The sequence below is a fragment of the Odocoileus virginianus genome, chromosome 23, assembly GCF_023699985.2.
Source record: "Odocoileus virginianus isolate 20LAN1187 ecotype Illinois chromosome 23, Ovbor_1.2, whole genome shotgun sequence".
Lineage (NCBI taxonomy): Eukaryota > Metazoa > Chordata > Mammalia > Artiodactyla > Cervidae > Odocoileus > Odocoileus virginianus.
The window spans coordinates 13,258,956-13,271,609 of record NC_069696.1 but is presented as its reverse complement, the minus strand read 5'-3'; the positions used below and the strand labels follow the sequence as shown (position 1 = coordinate 13,271,609).

The following is a 12,654-nucleotide window of genomic DNA, read 5'->3' as shown; positions in this document are numbered from 1 at the left end:
GAATATTCAGGACTGATTTCCTTTAGGATGGACTGGTTGGATCTCCTTGCCGTCTAGGGGACTCTCAAGAGTCTTCTCCAGCACCACACTTCAAAAACATTAGTTCTTTGGTGCTCAGCCTTGTTTATGGTCCTACTCTCACAGATATTTGCTATTAATTTTTAATATGCTAATTTACCAATTAAATTTTGTATGTATGCATAGGGAAAAAATAAAATATATAGGGTTTGGTGGTAAGACTTAAGACTAAATATTAAAAAAACTAAGATCATGGCATCCGGCCCCATTAGTTCATGGCAAACAGAAGGGTAAAAGGTGAAAGTAGTGACAGATTTCCTCTTCTTGTCTCTAAAATCACTGTAACTGGAGTCATGAAATCAGATGATTGCTTCTTGGCAGGAAAGCAATGACAAACCTAGAGAGTGTGTTGAAAAGCAGAGACATTGCTCTGCCAACGAAGGTCTGTCTAGTCAAGGCTATGATCTTCCCAGTGGTCATGTACGTTATAAGAGCTGTACCATAAAGAAGGCAGAGCGCTGAGGAATTGATGCCTTTGAACTATGGTGCTGGAGAAGACTCTTGAAAGTCCCTTGGACTGCAGGGAGATCAAACCAGTCAATCTTAAGGGAGATCAACCCTGAATAATCACCGGAAGGACTGATGCTGAAGCTGAAGCTCCAGTATTTCGGTCACCTGATGTGAACAGCTGACTCATTGGAAAAGTCCCTGATGCTGGGATAGATTGAGGGCAGAAGGAGAAGAGGGCATCAGAGGATGAGATGACTGGACGGCATCGCTGATGCAATGGACATGAACCTGGACAAACTAGGAGTGGTGAGGGACAGGGAGGCCTGGGGTGCTGCCGTCCAGGGGATCGCAAAGAGTTGGACATGACTGGGTGACTGAATAGCATCAAAAACTCTCTATGTTTCCAGGCATCCACAGGGAGTCCTGAAACGCAACCCCCGAGATAAGGTGGGATGGAGAGCTGTGTGTTTGTGTATATCTGCGTATAGTTTAGTGTCTTGACCTAACATCAGGCTCTTTCTCTGTGAGGGCATCAGCATTTCTGCCTCTGAACTGGCCCCTGGGTCACCCTCTCTTGGGGCCTGTGACATCAGGAGTGGACAGGCACAAGGCTGTTTGCTTTAGGAAACTCTGTGGGAGAAGCTTCCAGTACCTGCTTCCCTGCTTTCCTTGGGAAGCCCCCAGCTGACACCCCGGCCCCCTGCACGTGGCCTTTATTCCATATGGTATTTACTTAAGTTGCCAAAATGTCAGTTGACCAGCACAATCACCCCGTAGTAAACCCACCGATTCTCTTATTGATAAGATCCCCCCCGGGGCCTCTGTGGCCCCCGCCTGCCACTTTCCCAGACACCTGACTTGCTGCGTGGCCGGGAAGCTGAGGACCAGGACCCTAAGCTCCCTTAGCCTGAGATGTGGTGAGACCCTTGCAGATGGGCTTCCCGGAGTGCAGCCCAGCCCCCCGGCCCCCGGTGTCCTACCAGCTGCTCAGGTGCTCCTCCTGGAAGACGCCCTTCTCCCCGCCCCGTCACCCACAGGGTGACCACCTGGCCCTGGGGGGCTCCAAGCCTCTGTCCACTCTCACCCCCACCTCGGGCTTCACCAAGCCCACGTCTGCCTTCCTCAGACACTGACCTTCCCGCCTTGGCCTAGACCACGTGGCTGAGTGTTGTCTGTTCCACTGGGGTGGGGAACCCCTGGATTCATCGTCCACATGGGGCCTCTGGCACCTGCTTTCCGGCTGACCCGTTGTTGGAGGCGCAATGGGCCAGTTGTGGAAGAAACTGGGGCTTCAGACTCAGCGATTCGTCTGGGGCCAGGAGCAGACACGGGGAAGGCGTGTGTGTGCTCTGGGGTGTGACATGCTCCCGAGAGGCCACCTTGATGCCTTGGGGCACTGTCCACTGCCCCCACCAGGCCTCTCACATCATGCCCCGGAGGCAGCAGCCTTGCTGGAGGAGGGGGCCTGGGGCAGTGAACCTTGGCCGCGGGAGCAGACGGTGGAGGCTCGGGAGGACTGGGTCGGCTCCTGCGTGGGATGAGCAGGAGGGCAGAGCGCAGGTGCCCTTGCTGTGAAGACAGTTACCTCAGCTCGTCAGTCCATGCCCTCGACAGGGCGGCGTCTGTCCCAAGTCAGGGGGGCTGGCAGGGTCCCCCAGCCTGGGGGCACCCGGGCCTCCACACAAGAAGCCCACAGCCTGCGCCGTGCCCCCTGCCCAGGAAGATCCCGGACAGCCCGTGAGGGGACCAGCCAGCCGAAGCAGGAGAGGGGGCGGTGCCTCCTGCACGCACCTTCCAGAAAGCTCGCAGCCAGACCCTGAAAGCAACAACCCTAGCGGTGGTCAGAGCCCCGCCCCGCTGACCCCAAAGCCAATGTTGACCAGCCTGCCTCACTAACCAGCCTGAGGGTGGCTAGTCAGGGTTGTTAACCAGCCTGAGGGTGGCTAGACATGCTGTTAACTGGCCTGAATGTGGCTAACCAGGGTTGTTAACCAGCGTGAGGGTGGCTAACCAGTGTTGTTAACCAGGCTGAGCTTGGCTAGTCAGAGTTGTTAACCAGCCTGAGGGTGGCTAGCCATGCTGTTAACTAGCCTGAATATGGCTAACCAGGGTTGTTAACCATCCTGAGGGTGGCTAGCCAGTGTTGTTAACCAGGCTGAGGGTGGCTAGCCAGGGTTGTTAACCAGCCTGAGAGTGGTTCGCCTGTGCTGCTAACCAGCCTGAATGTGACTAACTAGGGTTGTTAACTAGGCTGAGGGTGGCTAACCAGTATTGTTAACCAGGCTGAGTGTGGCTAGCCAGAGTTGTTAACCATCCTGAGGGTGACCGTCCAGTGTTGTTAACCATCCTGAGGGTGGCTAACCAGTGTTGTTAACCAGGCTGAGGGTGGCTAGGCAGGATTGTTAACCATCCTGAGGGTGACCGTCCAGTGTTGTTAACCATCCTGAGGGTGGCTAACCAGTGTTGTTAACCAGGCTGAGGGTGGCTAGCCAGGGTTGTTAACCATCCTGAGGGTGACCGTCCAGTGTTGTTAACCATCCTGAGGGTGGCTAACCAGTGTTGTTAACCAGGCTGAGGGTGGCTAGCCAGGGTTGTTAACCAGCCTGAGGGTGGCTAGCCATGCACCATCCTGAGGGTGGCTAACCAGTGCTATTAACCATCCTGAGGGTGGTTAGCCAGTGCTGTTAACCAGCCTGAATGTGACTAACCAGGGTTGTTAACTAGGCTGAGTGTGGCTAACCAGGGTTGCTAACCAGCCTGAGTATGGTCAGCTGGAGTGTTAACCAGCCGCTGACCGGTACGGCTCTGAGCAGGGCCAAGAGGATGTGGAAAGTGGGTGTCTGCCTCGGGGCGGCACTGGCTGAGCAGAGGGGAATCTGCTGGATTCGGCCGGCCACCCTGAGCCTGGCCCCCCGCCTGCAGCACCCCCATCATGGGGGCAGAGGAAAGACCCTCTCCCACCACCTGCCTCCCTGGAACCTGTGCTCCAGGCGGTGTGTGCTGGGTGGAGATGCTTCCCGAGATGACCTCTGGACAAGGCCCAGCAGGCGCTCTGGGGGTTGTTGGAAACGTGGGTGTGGCCGTGAGCCTCCCGCGAGGCTAGTGGGGAGCTGCTTTCTGTGCATGCGAGGGGGTCTCCGGGCCACCCACGTGGGTGGGATCTACAGTGTCGCACACTGTCCTCACTGAACATCGTGTCCCCGGGTTCACCCACGCTATAGCCCGCATGGATGGACCACGTTTTGCCAGCCCATCATCCATGGAGGGACACCTGGGCTGCTCCACCTTGTGGCTGCCGTGATTCACGGGGCCGTGAGCATAGGTGTGCAAGCTTCGGCTTGTTCCCAGAGCTTGTTCCCAGCTCTTTGGGCACAACCAGAAGTGGGGCTGCAGCGTCCTGGGCAGTTCTGTGTTCGTGTTTCTGAGGAACTGCCTACGGTTTTCCACAGAGCACCCATGGATTTCACTGGCTCGAGGAGAAAGCGGTCTGGTGGGATCACAGGTGTCTGGCCCCCATCCTCAGTCTGTGCTTCCGTTGCAGAGGGCCCCACGGTGAGGCCAGCCGGTCGCAAGACCACCCCCCAGATGGTGCGCCCACGGCCCAGTGCCGAGACGGAGGCCCCGTCCAGGAGGCGGAAGAGACACCCCGAGGAGCCTGGGCAGTTTGCCATTGCCCTGGTCCTCATCTACCGGACCCTGGGACAGCTGCTGCCGGAGCACTACGACCCGGATCGCCGCAGCCTCAGGTAAGGCTGACTCCAGGAGTCGGGGTGGGGATTTCCATAAGGTTCCAAGTGCTGATAAATCAAAATCTCGACTACTGGAACATCTGTACAAGGACACTGCACAGTGACCCCGGCTCCAGGCCAGATACCGCTGCCCCGCGATCTCCCTCGGACAGGCGTTCGGAGTCTGCCTGCCGTTTCTGCCAGGAGTGCCCCTCCCGACACAGGCCCCAGGCTTGGCAGTGTTATTCCTGCTTGGAGCGTCTGTCCCCTCGCACCTGCCTGCCACCAGCTGCCAGTGACCCCAGCCCTAAGTTGTTCAGGCGCTCAGTCGTGTCCGACTCTGTGACCCCATGGACTGCAGCACCCGCAGCTTCCCTGTCCATCACCAACTCCCGGAGCTTGCTCAATCTCATGTCCATTGAGTCGGTGATACCATCCAACCATCTCATCCTCTGTTTCCCCTTCTCCTCCTGCCTTCAGTCTTTCCCAACATCAGGGTCTTTCCCAGTGAGGCGGCTCTTCTCACCAAGGGCAGCTTAGTAAACACTGGCTGAAGAATCAAACGCCGCCCGAGGGCTTTGAGGCCTGAGCAGAGGCAGGCACCCATGGAGGCCTGGCTCTTTTCAACCTTCAAGTCACTTTGCAGCTCCTGCCCGGGGCTGTGGTCCTTGTGTGCACCCCGCCCGGGGACTGGACGAGAGGCCTCCCTGAGCCACAACCACTGCATCGCGTTACTCTTACGGGACGTTTCCCGCGGGCCAGGGTTTTCTGGCTCTGTTATAGGTTGTGGGGCCCGACATCTGCTCACTCATTCCTTCTCTTCATGTTAAATTTCCAGAGTCCGCCTCCGTCCGAGGTGCGTGTGCTCACCTGTCCGTGGTCAAACCTTCACCAAGCCCACACCCCTCCTCCTCCACCCAGCCCGTCACACGCTCTCAAGGGCAGAGGCCCTGAGCTCGCACGCTTGGTCTGGTCCCTCCCGGAGAGACCCCGAGCTGTGTCCTCGCCGTGGCCGCACGCAGGTTTGTCCTGGGCTCTGCCTTCTCCCTGCAGGCTGCCTAACCGGCCCGTCATCAACACGCCGGTGGTGAGCACGGTGGTTTACAGCGAGGGGGCCCCACTGCCCAGCCCCCTGGAGAGGCCCGTCCTGGTGGAATTCACCCTCCTGGAGACGGAGGAGCGCACCAAGCCGGTCTGCGTGTTCTGGAACCACTCCATCACGTAAGCGTGACGTCATCCCCTGCCCCCAACGCTGTGTCTCTGGGGGGCTTTGCTGAGGCGGGTTCCTGCCCACAGGCCCCCAACGCTCCATTGGCAGAGTGTCCTGGGGCGGGGAGCGTTTGTCTGTGGTCCCTTTCTGTCCCTCCTGGGGCGTCAGAGCCTTCCATAAGCACAAGTGTACATGCATACACACCTGGAAACTCAGACGTGTGTGTGCACACACACCCAGTTATGACCACGTTCGTGTGTCCATGAATGCACACAGACACGTGCCTGAAACACAGATATGCACATTGTGCACACGTGTGCACACACGTGCACAGGCACACACAGTGACCTCCCGGAAGCCCAGCACGGGGACAGGGCCACTCCCCTGCAGCACTCCTGCCAGCAGGTGCCCCGGTCACCACCGGACAAGGCAGGGGCTCGTTCTGGACACACACGGGGGCGGGAGTCAGAGACTGGGTCCAGGGTCCTCCCACACTGACAGTGGGAAATCCCAGACGTGAGGGAGGGCTTCCCGTAGCAGACCAGGGTCCCTGACTTCAGCCGTCCCACCCCGGAGACCCACATGGCAGCTGCTGGGGCTGACTTGACCGCTCAGAGGCCCTGCCCTCAGCAGCAGCATCCGTCTGCCTCTGACCCCCGCCCGCCACGCTCGCACCCAGGACAGATTCTTGAGCTCGCTCCGGTGCAGCCCAGACCTTCCCTGACATTGTGGCTCCGCTGGACGGCGGGGTGTCTGCCGCGGGGGCTCTGCGGGGCTGTGGGCTGGTGCTCCCGCTGCAAAGCAGGTTTGGCTCGGCACAGACCACGCGTCACTCCCCCTCCTTCTGGTTTTTCCAAATTCTAGTTAACGAGCAGCCAGCATAGCGCCTGGAGGGTAGCAGACGCTTGGCTTACAAAAGAGAATGAAGGGCCCCCTTTGACAAGGAGGGTGGCGTTGAGGTCTGTCTGGCACGCGCTGGGCCCGACTGTCTCTCGTGGTCACTTGATTGGATCCCAGCAATTAGCTGGTGCGCTAATTATCCGCCCTGTTTTGTGCTGCACCTGCCGGCCCAGATATTCACGTTCTTGGCAAACACGTGTGAGCCTTCACATCCCATTTCACAGATGAATAGACTAAGGATCAGAGGCGTCGCTCAGCTTTCCCAGAGTCAGGAGGGCAGGGCTCTGCGGCAGCCTGTCATTTGGGGCTTCCCTTCAGTAAAGCAGGGTAATAATGGGCCCCACTTCCAGGCGGCTGCCATAAAACCTTGTGCAATCTGAAGATGAAAGTGTGAACGGATGCACCAGGTTTCTTCTTAAATCATCGAGACTCAAAAGGAGACTCAAGCACAAAGTGGCTGTTTGAACAACTGAGTGATGTCTCTGACACAGAGGCCTCTGACACCCGTTGAAGTTTTACTGCTGGATGATGCATGAGATGTGAACTTCCAAGGGTGCTCATTAGAGGCCTGGGAAGGGAAGGGAGAGGGTTCACACGGTCCCCGGTGCGGCCAGCCCGCGGTCCTCACAGCGGAGACAGTGGCGCCTGGCCAGGACACACCAAGGACATTGCTTGGGCTCCAGCGGGGGTGGTAGAGCCTCGGAGACCCCCCCTCACCCCCTTCTCCTCTGCAGCACCGGTGGGACTGGAGGCTGGTCGGCCAAAGGCTGTGAGCTGCTGTCCCGGAACCGGACCCACGTGGCCTGCCGCTGCAACCACGCCGCCAGCTCGGCCGTGCTCATGGACGTCTCCCGGCGTGAGGTGGGCACCAGCCGCAGGGCCACCCCGCCCACCTGGCCAGTGTGTCCAGGGACCCGTCCCTCTGGAAAATCAGCCTGGCCCCAAACCCACCCCTCGGCGAGCTCTCCCTCTCCTCCTAAGGGCTCTGAACAAACCGATGCCACAACTGCAAACTGTCTTCTGGGAGGACTGGCCAGACTCTTAGGATTTTCTTAATAAAACCCCCCAGAAGGGGTTTTCAAAGAGGCCACATTGTAAGTTAAAAACTGTGATGGCCGCCCCGAACCTCCGGCTGAAGGGAAACTCCTGGAATATGCACCTCACTTCAAAGCAGGGTGCTCAGCAATCTGTTAGGTGATGTGGTTTCTGCTGCACGTAAAATTTTAAGGAAGAGACAGGGCGGGAACAATAAAAGTTATTTCCCTCCAATGCCATACACACCGCCCCTGGGAGGACAGAAAAGGCTCGGTCTGGAGCCGCAGAAGCAGTGGGCAGCTGATGTTTAACCTCCAGCGTCTTCAGTGGCCTCCCTGGGCCTCCGATGAGGCCGTGGGGCCTGGGAGTGGGGCGGGGCCTGGGAGCGGGGCAGGGCCCCGGGGTGCGCGGGTGCGAGGACCCGGCCTGGGTGCCTCGGGGACCTCACCCTGTTTTCAGGCCTGCAGTGTGCCCCGGGCAGCCCGGCCATCATCCCTCCCGGGACTCTGGGTCTGGGGTGGCCCAAGTGTCTGTCACATTCTCGGGAGGTGAGTCAGCCACAAGCTGCTGCTGACGGGCCGTCAGTGTCAACAGCAGAGACTGTACCTCTGGGCGCTGGGACAGCAAGGCTCCCGTGGGCAGGGGCACTCTCCAGCGGGAAGCGCGGGGCTGCGGCCTGGACGGGGTTGATTGTGAATCATCCTTGTCCACAGAGGGGCGGGTTTGGGGGTCCCCTGATGGCCAGGAAGCTGGGCAGTGCCAGGAGCAGCCTCACAGGCAAAGGAAGCAGAAGGAAGTCCTGGTAGAAGAAATTAAACGAGAGTAGGACTCGAGGCCCCCCCACGCCCTGGGGCCTCAAAGCCAGAGGGGTCTGAAGACCCCCAGCCTCAGGGAGTAGCTGCTGCTACAGTTTCCGGAGCACTCGGTGCCCCCCTCACCCTGGCCTACCCAGGCCTGGCTCCTCACTTCCCCCAGGCAGCCCGTCTGACAATTCTGTATGAGTTCAGAATAGCGCTTTCTAGAAGTTACCATAGAATCGGTATGTTTGTGCCCCAAGTGCCGAACCTCCACTGGGCTCTGGCCTGGATGGGTGTCCTATTTTGAAAAACATGAAGAAAACAAAAATCAAAGGGGATGACTGTCATTTTCTACAGCCCAGACACCTCTTGTCTTTGATGTGAGCTGAGACTCTGTTTGAAGGTCTCTCAGCTCAGCATCTGAGTGGACAGGTTCTGTACCTGCCAGATAGCAGGAGTTACGTGTGAGGGTTTTTGCTTTTGAATCCGTTTTTACCATGGCAAAACACACCTAACCTGAAAGTTGCCATCTCGGCCAAGTCTGAGTGTGCAGGTCACGGGCTCTGTGTCCCTCCACAGTGCTTGCAGCCGTCCCCGCCTCCCCCCACCCCCACCCCCGGCATCTGCAGAACTTTGTTATCAGCCCAGACTGCTGGTTTCATTGTCGTCCTTGGTTTCTGCTCCCCTGAGAGCCACGTGGTTGTCACCCTGGCTCCTGTCTGCGGTAATTAAGTGTCAATGTGTCTTGATTGTGCAAAAGCACCGTCAGAGCCACGGCCCTCACGCTTTCTCTCGCCCTTGGCCCACCCACCCGCAGCACGGGGAGGTCCTGCCTCTGAAGATCGTGACCTACGCGGCCGTGTCCTTGTCGCTGGCCGCGCTGCTGGTGGCCTTCGTGCTCCTGGCGCTGGCGCGGACGCTGCGCTCCAACCTGAACGGCATCCACAGGAACCTCATCGCCGCGCTCTTCTCCTCCCAGCTGGTCTTTGTCATCGGGATCGCCCAGACAGAGAACCCGGTGAGGACCCTGCCCCTACCTGGGCGTGCGCGCGGGCCGACCTTCCTCCAGGGCTGGAGCAGGCGGGGTCCTCTCACCCGTTCTTGGGGCCGGGCGGCGTGTCTGCGGCCGTTTCCAGGGATGGGTGAGGCTGGGAAGTCTAGTGGGAAGTTGGGGACCCAGGCCCGGCACGTGGGCGTGTGTCTTTGCCCTCAGCAGGAATCTCCCTGCAAGGTCACCTTGGGAGCCAAGGGCTCTGTGCGCATCAGTGCTCACTTTCCTGATCCAGGTGCTTGTGATTACATCAGAGAGTACACTCGTGAGACCCCAGAGTCCTGCGAGCCGTCACTTGAGCCTGAAGTCATCCCTGTGGGGCCACGTCTCCCAGCCCTGCACTTTCTGGGGTGTCACGGCCACAGTCTCCGTGAAAGCACTGGTGTTTAGGACAGGCCAGAACTCGGTGATGTGGTGGTCCGGGTCGGCAGGGTGACGAGAGAAGGGAGCTTGCGGACAGAGAATCGTGGGGGAGAGGAGGAAGGGTGAACGTCAGTGTGATCGCGTTAAATACAGGGCATCTCGCTCAAGCCGCCCCAGGTCATGTGGGCTCCTGGGGTGTCACGTGGATTCATGGGGCGTTACCTAGGCTCTTGGAAGTTATCGTTAGGTGATTATACATTTGATATGATGGACCTCACAGAAAAATCCAGACCAACCTACAGACACATTATGAGAAATAATTAAAGAGTTTAGCAAGGTAGCTGCCTATTATGGGGCTAGATGTATATAATCAGTTGCATTCTTGCCCACCAGCCACAGTGTATTTAAAAGGTGACGTACAAAGGAGGGGGTGGAAACGACAGCACTTGGAGAATCTGGTCGAGACTGAAGTAGTTTGGCTTCAGGGAGGAGAGGATAAGATGCTGGCTGCAGCCAGAGCGGGGGCAGGGTGCAGGCACTTCCGTAAGACGTGAGGGATCTGAGCCCCAGAGGAATGCTGGCAGGGCTGGGTTGAGGTCCCTGGCGCCTGGGGTAGGGACCTGCCCTGAGGGGAGAGAAAGGCACGAAGGAGGAGGGAGGCTTGAAGGAGGAGGGAGGCTTGTTGCTTGGTCCCCGGCTGGCTGTGAATGGCTTTGCCTTTTTCACAAAGGAGGTTTTCAGAGACCAGGGGTCACAGCCCCTTGATGGGGGTGAAGGAGGAGGCACCGGCTCCGTGCCCAAGGCTTTACCTGCATGCTCTGCCTCCTGGCAACCTCCCTTGGGCCCTGGGGGGTAGCAGCATTCCTGCTCACAGGTGGGGAGCCCCGGGGCCTGCCAGGTTGGGTGACCCGGTCCAGGGATGAGAGTTCATCATGTCTGAGTTCATGGGTCCATCATAAATGGTGACCCCAATGGCCCTGGAACAACATGAGGCCAACTGACCATCACATGTGCAAATGTAGTGACGGCAGGAAGTTCAGAGTTTACTCAGCTAATTCCGATCTCCCCCGTGGTGAGCAGGGGGCCCTTACCCTCTCAGGGGGCGTCCCAGCTGCCACCTGCTCCTGACGTAAGTGTCATTTCTCTGTCCCTCACACAGTGAGGACTCGTGGTTGTCACTGTGTTAAATCTACCCAAGATCAGACCCGGGGAGAGCTGCAGTCTCCCGTCCACTGTCTCAGACGCAGACATGGATGGTGGGTCAGCAGCATCAGGTGCCAACCTGGCACCACAGTAGCTGATGGGAGCCCTGGGCCAGCTCAGAGGATGGCTGAGCAGGACGGTCCCGTCACTGTCCAGTGGGAGGGGCCCGGATCTCTGGTCATCTCTGTTGGCAGGCACCCCTGTGCCATGGACAGCCATGACCAGGTCTATGTTTTGGTAAACAGACGGTGGTGACAGGGAAGAGGGGTGGGTAGGGCTGAGGCTGGAGGTCAGAGAGGCACCAGGACGGCATCTTCCTGGGTCTGGGGGCTGGAGCCGCAGCCAGGATGGGGTCAGGAGGAGAGGGCCTGGACTGGGCGGACATGGAGGGAGGGGGCAGGGGCGCGATGCCTTGAGTGTCCAGAAGGGAGCGCCACCAGGTGAGCTGGAACAGTGGCGGGTGAGCCTGGACAAGACGGTCCTCAGGGGCTGAGCCAAGCGCAGAGCTGGGCGTGGGGGACAGCCCTCAGTGCAGGAGGAAGCGTGTCTGTGAGAGTGGACGGCCCGGAGAGGATGCAGTTAGTAAAAAGACACAGCATTCCTGGCTGCTGGCCCGGGGGCCCTTGCAGGTTGGAGCTTTCCCTTCTCTGAGCTTCCGGAGGAGGGTGTTAGGGAGAGAGGCAGGGCGTCCAAGCAGACGACCTTGAGAGGGCTCCATGATGACCTTGGCAGCTTGCCAGGCCTGGCACAGAGGACAGGCCCGTGTTTGTCAGGCTCCCAGGGCAGACGGGGCGCTGGACTGGCTGGGCTGCCCCTCTGCACCCACCAGGCTCGGCACACCTCTCCCTGCCCTCGTGTCCCTGTCCCTGCATCAGCCGGAGGCGGGGGGAGGGGGGCTGTGTGACTCAGGGCAAAACCCGTCAAGGGTGTCTTTGAGAGGTCTGAACAGAGGGACGGAGAGCTGGGGATGGGCCACTCATCACAGCCAAACCCGGCGTGAGAAACGCTCAGAGGCTGTCGCTGGCTTCAAGCTCTGACTCACCGGCCCCTGGAAGGAGAGCTGAACGGCCTCCACGCGCTGGTGAGCACGAATAAGAGGAATGCCGTGCACATAATTCTGGGGCCTGGCACCACGCCTGGTTTTGATGGGTTTTCTGTAAACTCAGGTCCCCTCTCCAGGCGAGGTTTTCATCTCCCAGATTACTGGTAGGTTGAAATGATTTATTGTGCATTAGTGTTTGCCTTTGTTCTGTTTCTGGAAAAGGTAGTACCTTTGGTGCAGAAACCCCTGCATGTATGCTCCCATTACATTTTAAAACGTCGGCTTCTGACACTTTTTTTCCCCAAAGGTGGTTTTGTGGTTTACTTTTCACGTTACATAAGGCAGCACGCCAGCCTCTTCCCCCTTCTTCATTCTGCTGAGCCAACCGTGGGTCAAAGGTGGCTCAGTGGTAAAGAATTCTCCTGCCAATGCTGGAGACGCAGGTTCAATCCCTGGGTCATGAAGATCCCCTGGAGGAGGAAATGGCAACCCACTCCAGTATTCTTGCCTGGAGAATCCCATGGACAGAGGAGCCTGGTGGGCTTCAGTCCACAGGGTTGCAAAGACTCGGACACGACTGAGCACACACATGAGCCCGCTGCTCTGCACAGCAGGGCTGGGGGTTGGTATGGGGCGGACGCCGCCTCAGGCTCACCCTTTGCGGCCAGGCTGAACGCTCTGCCCATCCCTAAGGGTGGACTCCCCCGTTTCCTGTGCAGTGTCGAGGCAGAGGGCGTGTCTCCAGTCATCACTAAGATTCTGTTTCTGCTTCTGCTTGGGTTCGCGCTTTGTGTGCA

At 58.6% G+C, this 12,654-nt stretch overlaps 1 protein-coding gene across 1 annotated transcript in view; it reads left to right on the top strand.

The window, feature by feature from the left end:
- The window catches only part of CELSR1 (cadherin EGF LAG seven-pass G-type receptor 1), a 146,598-nt gene that overhangs the window by 121,697 nt on the left and 12,247 nt on the right, over nucleotides 1-12,654 (top strand). Inside the window, exons 21-24 of the mRNA XM_020893634.2 lie at nucleotides 4,070-4,274; nucleotides 5,310-5,477; nucleotides 7,101-7,227; nucleotides 9,016-9,216. Of these exons, the coding sequence (XP_020749293.2) occupies nucleotides 4,070-4,274; nucleotides 5,310-5,477; nucleotides 7,101-7,227; nucleotides 9,016-9,216 (701 nt within the window). The remainder of the gene's footprint in view (nucleotides 1-4,069; nucleotides 4,275-5,309; nucleotides 5,478-7,100; nucleotides 7,228-9,015; nucleotides 9,217-12,654) is intronic.